Source organism: Pan paniscus, chromosome 14 (genome assembly GCF_029289425.2).
Source record: "Pan paniscus chromosome 14, NHGRI_mPanPan1-v2.0_pri, whole genome shotgun sequence".
Lineage (NCBI taxonomy): Eukaryota > Metazoa > Chordata > Mammalia > Primates > Hominidae > Pan > Pan paniscus.
Genome location: NC_073263.2, coordinates 96,014,252 through 96,026,990, shown reverse-complemented (window position 1 = coordinate 96,026,990; position 12,739 = coordinate 96,014,252). Strand labels below are relative to the sequence as shown.

At 41.5% G+C, this 12,739-nt stretch overlaps 1 protein-coding gene across 8 annotated transcripts in view; it reads left to right on the top strand.

Moving 5' to 3' along the window:
- Positions 1-12,739, top strand: part of DCT (dopachrome tautomerase) — a 141,194-nt gene that overhangs the window by 59,545 nt on the left and 68,910 nt on the right. For 6 of the 8 annotated variants that reach the window (XM_055096901.2, XM_034936851.3, XM_003832022.5 and 3 more), the window contains 2 exons: positions 1,491-1,544; positions 8,903-11,932. The exons of the other annotated variants lie outside the window; for them this stretch is intronic. In XM_055096901.2, coding sequence (XP_054952876.1) covers positions 11,638-11,932 — 295 coding nt within the window. In that variant the 5' untranslated portion in view covers positions 1,491-1,544; positions 8,903-11,637. The remainder of the gene's footprint in view (positions 1-1,490; positions 1,545-8,902; positions 11,933-12,739) is intronic. 8 annotated transcript variants of the gene reach the window in all.

Genomic DNA, 12,739 nt, shown 5'->3' with positions numbered 1-12,739 from the left:
TGGCATAAATAAATAGGTAACTTTCCTGAATTCAATAGATCTTGTGATTACAAAAATATTACATATTATAAACTCATAATTGAAGGTAAACTGAAACCTCTAAGAAATTATCTTGTTTTCTACTGCTTTTCAGTGTGTCTTCCTTATTATACTAGAATACTTCTTAGAAACGAAAAATTCATTACAACAAAATTTACATTTACTAGGCAGCTGTCTGCTATGATTTGTAAGTACATATATCTTTTCTATTATGAAAGTTTGGAGGTTTTTTTAGCTTTGTGTATGTGTGTGTGTGCATGCACACGTGGTCCATGAAAAGTAACTGAATGAGTGCAGGTGAGATTCAATGAGAAGAGCCATTTTTAAAGCAAATGTCAGACAGACACAGACACCATGGTTAGGTGGTTTTTTTTTTTTTTTTTGAGACCGAGTCTTGCTCTGTCGCCCAGACTAGAGTGCAGTGGCACAATCTCGGCTCACTGCAACCTCCACCTGCCAGATTTAAGCAGTTCTCCTGCCTCAGCCTCATGAGTAGCTGGGACTATGGGCGTGCGCCACCATGCCCAGCTAATTTTTGTATTTTTAGTAGAGACGGGATTATACAATATTGGTCAGGCTGGTCTAGAACTCCTGACCTCACGTGATCCACTCACCTCAGCCTCCCAAAGTGCTGGGATTACAGGCATGAGCCACTGCACCCAGCTTTGGTTAGTTGGTTTTTGACAGCAATGATAAAGTAATGAACTTGGTGTAAAACCACCAGATTCAGGTCAAGAAATTTTTGAAAAAGATTTTTCCTTATTTTTAATGATAGCATTTATTTTTGTCAGCTCTTGAAATTAGTAAGAGGGCTCCTATCTGGTTTATTCATTCTCTGTGGCTTCTTTAAACCTTGCCTCCACCTATATTTGTCATAATTAGTGAGATTCCTAAGTTCCAAGGCTAACAGAATAGCATAGCTGTAAACATAGCGTATCATCATTTGACTAAGCAGAATCTAAGAAGAAAACTACTTCATTTCTGGGTAGTAATATTGCATTATGGACAAGAATATCTTCTATGTGTGAGTTATAAATACTTATTTAGTTTCCAGAAAAAAATTATTAAAAGTACTTATAATTAGATGCTTAGACATGTGTATACGTGTGTGTGTATGTGTATTAATCATTCCTAGAATCAAAATTTTCTCAGTGGAGAGGATTTTTCAGTACTCTGGCAAGATCTTTCACCCCTTCCTGGCTGTCCATTGAAATAGAGATCATATGGGCTACTGATTATGAAGGTAGTAATTTTTCAAACGAGTAATAATATAATGGGTCAGGCCAGTGGTTTGCCAATGTAGAAATTTGAGGCATTGTTTAATGGAAGTAATAAAAATGTGCTAAGTACCTACTGTGTGCCAGATTCTGCTAGGCAATTTATATCCAATGCCATATCTAATCCTTAAAATTATGCTTTATTAAGTAGATATCTTCATCTTGGGTTTACAGATGAGGAATCTGAGGCTGAGAGAGAATAACCACTTGTCCAGGGTCATAGAACTGGTAAGTTTCTTGCCTCTCCATATAAACCTCTACTGTTTGTCCTTATTCACAAAGTAACTTGCTGGGATTTTGACTGGGTTATACTCTTTTTAATACTTCCAGGAAATTCCTCCTTTATGTAATGTCATCCTCACAAGTCCTCATCATTCCAAATTTTTTTAACTTGATTTTTTTTATTAACGAATTTTTAAACTAAGTACTATACATGCATGGTTCAAAATTCAAAATGTACAAAAATATAGAATGAAAATAATTGTTCTTTCTGCTCCTGTTCCTCACACCATTAGGCCCATTCCCACAGACAGCACTCAACCAGTTTCTTGTGTTTATTCTACACATTGACACACACAGATGGGCAGATAGACACAGACAAGTCACAGACACAGACATACTCCCTGCCCCCACTCCCTCACATGTACATGTTAGCATAAACATAGTGAGTTCATAGCTATATACCTTATGTTTTTCTCTTGACTATATATATATGTGTCTTTGTGTGTGTATATGTGTGTGTATGTATGTGTATATATGTGTGTGTGTATATGTATGTATATATATGGTGTGTGTGTGTGTGTATATATATGTATATATATGTGTATATATATATATATATATTTTAGACAAGAAGGTCTGGCCGTATCACCCAGGCTGGAGTCCAGTGATGCGATCTCAGCTCATTGCAACCTCTGCCTCTTGGGCTCAAGCTATTCTCCCATCTCAGCTTCCCTGAGTGGCTGAGACTACAGGCATGCACCACCACACCTGGCTAATTTTTGTATTTTTTGTAGAAATAGGTTACGCCATGTTGCCCAGGCTGGTCTCAAACTCCTGAGCTCAAGTGATCCTCCTGCTTCAGCCTCCCAAAGTGCCGAGATTACAGGTGTGAGCCACCGTGCCTGGCAGACAACATATTTTGGAAATCCTTCTAGACCCTGAACAGTCTAAATTGTACATCTATAAACCCTGGTAGATCCTTTAGTACTAAAGTTGTCTAAAAATATATATATTTTTTCAGCCCATACAACCTCTTACAAATGTATAGGTGGTATTTTCTGGATTTGATCAGAATTGAGCAGGAAGAGAGTGATTCCCTCCCACAGAACTGTATTTTGAAGAAGGAGTAGCTCTATTGCTTACCCAAATCAGTCATTAAATTATAAGGGTACACGTAAAAATCCAAATTGAATACTCATGTACCAGAATGAAGCATAAAAAACAATGATAAAATAAGAATTAGAGGGCACAGTGTGCATAGCAAATAACTAAGATTAATATAAAGATAAATGATGCAAAATCTGAAATTAAAAAGTGTTTGGTGTATAAACACAGACTTAAGGATGAACTATAAAAAATGCATTCAAGATGAAAAAAATGCACTCAACTGAAATAACAGACCACACATCCTATTTCTAACCCTTAATTCCTCTGAAGAACAATTCATACCACCAAGAATAGAAAAGGCTCTTAGGTATAGAAAGCAAAACTCTTATCAGCACAGATGTCCAGCATTTAGGAAACAACTTGGTCACAGGGAAAAAAATAATCTCTTTTCCCCATGATGAGGCAGCAAAGAATAGATCAAAAAACATCAGACAGGGAAGGTGAGCAGGGGCTAAAAAACCGGGAGGATTTTCACATTCAGAGGCACAGGAGTAAAGAGCAGGCAACTCGTTGGCAAGCAGGAGAAAGATGCATATGTTTTCTCTGTATTAATCTTAGCCATGGCTCTAACACATCTACCATTCTCTTCAATTGCTTCCCAGGCTTTGAGCCATTTTTTCCTCCTTTGAACACATAGACTGGCACAGGAAGGCATAGGCTGGCATCCTAGCTCCAAGGCTATGCATGTCTGCCCTGCATCATCCACTTACAAATTCTCTAAGGTATCTAATTCAGTATGTCATGAACATACATTGAGTCCTTCTTATGTGCAAGTTGGTGCTAGGTGCCGGCATGCAAAATGAAAGTATGCAGAACATCCCTTTTCACTTAGTCTTGCCTCAGCTGTAAAAAGAGAGAGTAAAATGAATTGCTTTCTAATAAGGCACTTTTCTACCCTCAGACTATTAAGCTGTATGATACACAGCTGCCTCTCTTTATTGGATTTCAGAACATTCCTTATAGTAGTCCTTGATTCGATGGCTTCCATTGGTAACCAATGGCCTCAATACACCCATGAGATATCCCCTCTTGGATTCTGCTGTTCAGTTTCTAACAAAGACTTTCTCTTTTGCAAATAATGCAATGTTTAATTACAGTCATGCTTATGATTTGAGATCTTCTTAGCTTATGTCCTTAGGTCTGTATTCACTTATACCAAATTTTTAGGGATTTTTCTTGAACTCTTCTCTAAGCCCTGTTTTGTAAACAACAACTTGGCTGGGTGTTTGTTACCTTTGCACTTACACAGAAATGTGTGTGTGTGTGTGTGTTTGTCTTATTTCTCAAAGGATTTGAGACAAGCCAGGGAAATACATAAATTTGCAAAAGGATAAAATAAGAATCCCAGAACCCAGGAACATAAGGGAAGGAGAATATTAAAGTAGATACTGCGTGAATCAGTTGCTTGATGTGGGGGCTGCAAATTTGGCTCTAAGCTTCATAACTGGCCAAGGTAAAGAAAGAAACACCATCCTAAGATTCACATGGTCCAACAGTCCTGGATAAGCTGGTTTCTATGGGGAAGTACAGCTTTCCTGGATACTGAAGCCTGCAAGAAATCTCTCCCTGGATCCCCATAAAATGACATTGGGAAATGTGTTTGATGATATTAAAAATACCTTACAAGTTTCACAGGACGTTTTTCCAAATCATGCCCTAATGCAGGCTGATGGCTTAATACTAAATGGTAATTTAGTTAATGCAAGGCTAGGAGGAGCCCAACCCTTATTCTCAACTTCAATCAATCTCCTCCATCAGAATGAGGATTTCTTAATTCTATTCTTAGGCTTAGGGCTTCCATCTAGGGTAGCAATATTAAATCAATTCACTTAAATTAGAAATACTAAAATTTCAAGCAGCAGTTTCTTGGAATTTAAATGAGATAACAAAGGGTAAGGAAAGCAAGCTTAGCATAGTACCTGGCATGGAGTAGGAGATAAGAGATTGTAAGTTTCCATCAGTCCCTTCGTATGAGGCACTGTGCTGACTTCCCCAGAGAAAATGATGAGTTTGACAACTCGACATGGTGAAAAGACCACAACTTTGGAGTCAGGAAAACACAGCTCTGTCACAGAGCTTGTTACCCGAGGTCTGGCAGCCTCTGTTTCCTCTTCTGTAAAATGAGGATAATAACCAGTGAATAAATAACTAGAAACATTACATACTCACTCTTAGCTTAGTGCTTGGAGCATAGTAGGGACTTAATACATTAAGCTGCTTTCTTACTTTTAAAATCATGCAATCGAGCAACGCATAGGAACTAAAAAAGACCACAAACCCAATGACATTGAGCACTTCACAACGTATAGATCACCTGCAGCCCTATCCTTCCAAATCCAAAGTAAATCTCTTTATCTTTTTGAAAATCAGTCACTCCCTAGCAATTCTCTTGGCTAAATAATCAATACTTTTAGCCCTTTCTCACCTATCAAGCATTAGTATTATTACTTCCTGTCCCATTTTGTTTTCTCTGCTCTCCTTCAAGGTATGGGACTTCAAACTGGGTGTTTCCGTGAGAGAAAGAGTGACCTGCCTTTATTAGGAATGATTGTGAATTTGGGGAGGATACTATAGATGACGGTTCATTTACTCAACAGATATTTTGAAAGTGCTTCCTATGTGCCAGACACTGTATTTGTGCAAGGTTGATGGGATTGCAGCTTCGTTTAAGCCTTTTCCTTTAAGTATTTAAGGCTTTTCTTTTAAGACCAGGTGAGTACAGGAAAGCTCAGGGGCTCTGCCATTCTAGGAGAAAGGCAGTGAACTATACAGGTGCCTCCATTGTGGACAAGCAGACTGGTGGTTAATGGCCATGACATCCTTTGGAAACACTGATGATGCTCAGAGTCTCTAAGTTCTCTCACAGAGCCCTCCAAGGTTCTACCTGTGCTAAAGTCTCAAGGGCAGGGTCATGAATCCATTTGAGAAGCTAACAAAATCTATGAATCTTCTTAACAGAAAAAGACCCATGCTACATTTTCTTCACAATTTCAGGATGTTCAAAGATCCCCCTGAAGTTCCTCTTGTGGCCACCCCCCCACCGCCCCCCAGCAGAGTGCCAGAGTGAGATGCTTTTGTTTGAGTGACATGTCTCAAGTCCTGCCATGGACCTTGACATTCGGTCATTTTCATCAATGAATTGGGTTACGAAGACAATAAAGACGGGTCAACCAAATGTGTAGTTAGGACAAAGGCAGGAATGAGAGAAATCCCATTGCTTATCACACCCATTTAATATGACAACATTGGACAGAGGCAAAATAAACCCTTTCATTTACACCCTGTTAGGAGCTGAATTGCATCCTCCCCAAAATTCCTACATTCAAGTCCCAACTTGCAGCACCCAAGAATATAACTGTATTTGGCAATAGGGCCTTTACAGAGGAGATTAAGTTCAAAATGAAGTCGTCAGGATGGGCCTCAATCTGACCGGTGTTCGTATAAAAAAAGGAAATTTAGACACACGAGAAGGCACCAGAAGTGCATGTGCAGAGAGGAAAGACCATGGCACGGGGCAGCAATAGGGAAGCTCTCTGCAAGCCCAGGACAGAGGCCTTGACAGACGAATCCAACCCTGCCCATGCCTTGATCATGAACTTTCAGCCTCTGGAATTGTGGGAAAGTACATTTCTGTTGTTTAAGCCATCTACTCTATGGCATTTTGTTATGGAAGCCAAAGCAAACTAATACAGACCTCAAAAGGCAACTCCATACAAATAGAAGAGCAGATGGGGATATGAGAGGCATCTGACTTTAAGGCAGCCTTGTGAAAGCTATATGAAAATGACATAAGGCTTTAAGTTGATTTCAAATGCAGTAAAAATAAAATACTTCTTGACTCTCCCTAAAGGGGCCATCCTCACAGAACCCCTGTCTTTGAGAGCAGCTGTCTTGCCCGCGGACTTGCTTTTTGCCAGTGGGGTGGGAGCAGACGTGAGTAAGGTGGACCTCTTCCAAGTAGTGGCCCATCACTGACCTCTACTTTGACGCAAAATTAGCAGAATGAAAGGAATGAAAAGATGCTGTTTCCCCCTGAGTCCTGGAGTGAACACAGTGTACAGCACAGTCACAGCTGACATGTGGTGGATGTGCAGCTGCATAAGAAATAAACATTTCTTTTATAAGCCAAATAACATTTTGAGGTCTTAACTGCAGCGTGAGTTAGCCTGAGTGGATGTAGACAAAATTGATGAGGTGATGTGACTGTCTAGCAAAGCTTACAAGGTAATTCTTTTTCGGTTATCTTTGCTTAGATCGTAGCAGGAACGTTGAATTAAGTTATGGGAAACCTGCATTCAGAAACCTGCAGTCAGAGGTCAAATCGTGAACTGTGTTGTCCGTAAAAAAGACCATGCTGATGGGGAGATTTAAAACTAAGTCATATGGGCCGGGCACGGTGGCTCACACCTGTAAACTCCCAGCACTTTGGGAGGCCGAGGTGGGAGGATCACCTGAGGTCAGGAGTTTGAGACCGGCCTGGCCAACATGGTGAAACTTCGTCTCTACTGAAAATACAAAAATTAGCCAGATGTGGTGGTGGGTGCCTGTAGTCCCAGGTACTCGAGAGGCAGAGGTAGGAGAATTGCTTAAACTGGGAGGTGGAGATTGCAGTGAGCCAAGATTGCACCACTGCATTCCAGCCTGGGTTACACAGTGAGACTCTGTCTCAAAAACAAAGAACAAACTAAGTCATATGAAAGAAAATGGAAAGGAATGGAGAATATTTAGTCTGAAAAAAAAAAAAAGGGAGAAACGCCTGTGGGAAATGGACTGTACCCGGTCTATGGAGCCTGACTGGGTTACCAAAGGCTTTTGATGAAAGAATTGGGGAAGGAAATTTTTATTTAACATTTATGTTTAAATTTACATTTAAATTATACTTACTGTTAAAAACTTTTTTTTGTTTATTTATTTGAGACAGGGTCTCACTCCTTTCTGCAGGCTGGAGTGCAGTGGTGCAATCACGACTCACTTGTAGCCTCAACCTCCTGGACTCAAGAAATCCTCCTGCCTCAGCCTCCCTACTAGATGGGACTACAGGTGCATGTCACCATGCCCAGCTAATTTTTGTATATTTAGTAGAGATGGGGTTTCACCATGTTGCCCAGGCTGATCTCAGACTCCTGGGCTCACGTGATCTGCCTGCCTTGGCCTCCCAAAATGTTGGGATTACAAGGCATGAGCCACTGTGCCAGGCCAAAAACTTATTTAAAAGGAAGAATTTCCTCACCCTTAGAACTGTTCCTGAAATGTTGTGAGAACTTCCTCACTAGTGATATTTTGTTGGAAATACTGAGGAGGGAGTTCATGGGTTGTAGTGATGTTGGGTTGGTGGTTTTCAAACATTTGCAGCAGTTTAATAAAACCTAATATGAAACCCCCAACATAATAGTGGTCATTATTAGCCTAAGTGTTTTATATATTCAAAATAAAAGCATTTAATCTATACAAAACCAGTCACTATAATAATGAGGCCCTTTTGATGAACATACAATTTTGAATTGGGAATATTTATTCATCAACTATTTATCAAGTAGCCTCTATTTGCCAAATACTGTTGCACATGTTGGAAAAACACAGCAGAGTTAAGGAGCTTACAGTCCAGTAGATGAGACAATCTTTCAGCCACCTAACCAATAAGTCAGATAACTTTAGATGGTGATAAGTGCTATGAAGAAAATAAAATAAGGTAGTGTGGTAGAGAGAAGGTGGCTGGCTGTAGACGTGTTAAAATATCATGGAAGGCCTCTCTGAGAAGCTGAGGGCTCTGAGCAAGATTATTCCAGACAGAGGGAATGGCAAGACAGAGGCCAAGGTGGAAATGAATGGGGGCATGTTTGAATAATAGTGATTGCAATAGTCTGCCATCCAGAAGAAGAGATTGAGAGGCAGGCGAGGGAAAAATCATGGAGGATCTTTTAAGCTAGTTCTCAAACTATCCATGGTAAATGATTAAAAAAAAAAAGTTCCAGCCACAGACTAACATGTGATCCAACTGCATATGACTCATTGCATGCAGCCTGTGCTCCGTGATCATCACCATGCACGTTTGGCAACCTCACAGCCGGACTCTCCCCTCTTGAGTGAAACTACTGATCGTATGCCTGAATGTTATCCCAATGTCAAATTGCTATGAAAATTTCCCAGTGTTGACTCTCAATTTCTGTTCTTATTGTTCTTATCTTGATGTAAACCAGGAACACACCATTCACGGATCTGTTGGCCACACTTTGAGTAGCACATACAAAGCACCTCGGATTTTACTTGAAGTGCATTGGAAAGCACACATGGGGAGGTGGGAAAGAGAAGACTCAAAGATCACTTGTAGGGTTGTGGTGATGCTGCTCTTTGTGGAGATGGAGAAGACCAATGGAGAACACATTTGGGAGGAGAGAGCAAAAGTTCTCAACTTGGGTGAGAAATATCTAAACCTTCAAGTAGAGAGGTCCAGTAGGAAGTTAGATAATATGAGTCTGGGGCTCACAACTGAGGTCAAAGTCAGAGTTGTAATTTTGGAAAGTCATGATAGCCTGCATTTAAGGCCTCAGACTAGCTGAGTTATCTAGCAAGTGTGGAAATGAAAGAAAAGAGATCCTAGGACTTCGACCTGGGGCATTCTGACATGAGAATTATTGACTCCATCAGTTTTAACATCCAAGAAATTTTATCTTAACATTTATGGAGCCCCAAGGCTTCACAAAAACCTGGAATAAAATTCCCAAGTGTCACAATGCTGGCATGAAGTGTCAGTCAATAAATATACATGGAATGAATGAATGAGCTCCAAAATAAAGGTTTCAAAAACCCCTGAGATTTTGCGATTTTAGAACCCCAAGTTTCTTCCCACCCATGATGTGTTAGGTTGAATGGTGACTTCCCCAAAAGATATGTCCATGTCTCAGAACCTGTGAATGTGACTTTACCTGGAAAAAAGAGTCTTCTTTGCAGATGTAATTGAGTGAAGAATCTTGAGATGAGATCATCCTGGATTATCTGAGTGGGCTCTACATCCAATAAGTGTCCTTATAAGAAACAGACATGGAGGAAAAACACAGACAGATGGGGAGAAGGCCATGGGGCTGTGGCAGACATTGGAGCTGCGGTTTTAAGCCAAGGATTGACAGCAGCTGCCAGAAGCTTGAAAAGGCAAGGAGGATTCTAGCCTAGAGTCTCCAGGGAGAGTGCAGCCGCCTGGCTGACACACGCCAGTCCTGCCAACATCTTCATTTTAGACTTCTGGCCTTCAGAACAGTGAGAAAATAGATTTCTGTTGTTTTCAGTCATCCAGTTTGTGGTCATTTGTTACAGAAGCCTCAGGAAACTATTGCACATGGTCTCTTTTAGCTGATGCTGATGCAATATTTCCTTTGGAGCTCTGCTGTATTCTGATTCAGTGATTCTCAACTCTGGCTGAGCATTAGAACTGCCTAGGTATTTTCTAACAAAGGTTGGTTGGTGTCTGGAACATCCTCAGAGATTCTGATTCAGTAGGGCTGTGGTACAGGCTGATATTGGTGGAGTCAGACAGAAGAATTGCCATTTAATTAGTCACAACAACTTAACATCAAGGGGTGGCACAGAGGTACAGGGGGTGGGAATACCTATATAATTGTTTCACCTTAGGAATTCGCTTTGAAACATAACAATATGTGTCTTTACATTCAAGTATATTCTTAGAAACTAGCTGAAGCCGTTTCGCATCCTTGTGGCACTAAGTCCTGTTTCCACTGTGAAACAGTTACCAAGACAGTCCTGTTTCCACTGTGAAAAAATAAATGGATGTTCTGACAGGTGGCCACCATTGCTGATCTGACCATTCTCCAGAAGCACCAGGAGGCATTGCTTTCTAGACTGAAGCTCAGTCATGCTTCACTTTAGTCTAATCTAAAAGATTTGCTTGCAAGCCTTCATTCCAAATGGTTCCAGTGCCTTCCATACAATCAGATAATGACAATTGTGAGTTTCTGGTGGCATGCTACTTCATGTAATTAAAAAAAATTGCTGCATAGATGTGCTGAATAGGAGAAGAGTAAGTTATTATTTGGAGGGAAGAGGATTCCCAATTGTGGAACAAAGCAATTCCTTGTACCCTGGTTCTAAATAAATGTTTCTTTATTTTTGAAGTTGCATGACCCCCTGTTGTGGTCTTTTTTGCACACATGTCAGAAAGCAGCCATGAGTGCATTGTAGTTGGCAATGTGAGCTTCTCTGTAAAGGGTCTTTGACGAAGAGCTCACTGCATCTACTGACTCCCCAGGATGTCTGAGGTCACAAGTTTGGCTGGAGCACATGAGCCCAGATAAAGAAGATGGTTTTGCCCTCCTGAAACAAAGCCAGAAGTGATCTCCTTTATTGTGCACTTTGGGTCATGTGCTAATGATGAGGGTTTCTGTAATACTAATCCCCCTAATGAAGGCTTCTCCCAGCCCTTACACAAGCCCACAAGGCCCCGTGGCTTGGCAAGCCAGAGAGAATAAAAGCAGCACGGTGTTTGGCTTTTGAACTGAGTTCAAGGCAATTAAAGTCAAGAGCTAAGGAGGGAGGGAGAGGGTTTAGAAATACCAGCATAATAAGTAGTATGACTGGGTGCTCTGTAAATTAACTCAATTAGACAAAGCCTGACTTAACGGGGGAAGATGGTGAGAAGCGCTACCCTCATTAAATTTGGTTGTTAGAGGCGCTTCTAAGGAAATTAAATCTGTTAGTTGTTTGAATCACATAAAATTGTGTGTGCACGTTCATGTACACATGTGCACACGTGTAACCTCTGTGATTCTCGTGGGTATTTTTTTAAGAAGAGAGGAATAGAAAGCAAAGAAAAATAAAAAATACTGAAAAGAAAAAAGACTGAAAGAGTAGAAGATAAGGAGAAAAGTACGATAGAGACAAGGAAAGTAAGAGAGAGAGAGAGAGCTCTCCCAATTATAAAGCCATGAGCCCCCTTTGGTGGGGGTTTCTGCTCAGTTGCTTGGGCGGCAAAATCCTGCCAGGAGCCCAGGCTCAGTTCCCCCGAGTCTGCATGACGGTGGACAGCCTAGTGAACAAGGAGTGCTGCCCACGCCTGGGTGCAGAGTCGGCCAATGTCTGTGGCTCTCAGCAAGGCCGGGGGCAGTGCACAGAGGTGCGAGCCGACACAAGGCCCTGGAGTGGTCCCTACATCCTACGAAACCAGGATGACCGTGAGCTGTGGCCAAGAAAATTCTTCCACCGGACCTGCAAGTGCACAGGTGAGGCCCATGCTCCAAGCTTGGTGGGGAGGGCCAGAGCTGGGAAAAGAGCTCCTTCTAAGGAAGAGATGAGACTCTTGACAGAGACTCTTAGATTAGGCTTTGAAAGGCAAACCAATGATGGTTTTGGTCGGAAGCATATTCAATAAGGCTGATGTGCTGGTTTATTCTTCACACCCTCTAGTACATCTAGTTATGAAGACTAAATAAATATGGCGTGGGCCAAGCCTGCTTATATGAATGCATGCCAACATACTATTGGCTTGTTTGTTGGAAGGGGAATTTAAGAGCTTAAAAGAGTCAGCTTTGAAACTCGGAGCAAGTCCTTTCAAGATGGATTCGGTGCCCTCTCCTGAAATGGGTTTGCACTTGTTGAAAAGGGATGGGTGAGGCTTGGCATTCGGAAGACAGGAGTCAAAGGCAGGTGTTCTGGTCTCAGCATTTCTCATGATTTGAACAGATCTCTCTCTCTCTTTTTTTTGGAGATGGAGTCTCGCTTTGTCACCGTGGCTGGAGTGCAATGGTGCTATCTCAGCTCACTGCAACCTCCACCTCCCGGGTTCAAGTGATTCTCCTGCCTCAGCCTCCCAAGTAGCTGGGATTACAGGCACCCGCCATCATGCCTGGCTAATTTTTGTATTTCGAGACGGGGTTTCACCATGTTGGCCAAGCTGGTCCCGAACTCCTGACCTCAGCAGGGTGCATGTTTCTCATTAAAGCTTATGACCGGGTTGTAACTTTGACAAAATTGTCGAGACGTGGCAAGACAGAGCTTTCTCGAGGAGCTGGGGGAGGCGGGGGGCGGGC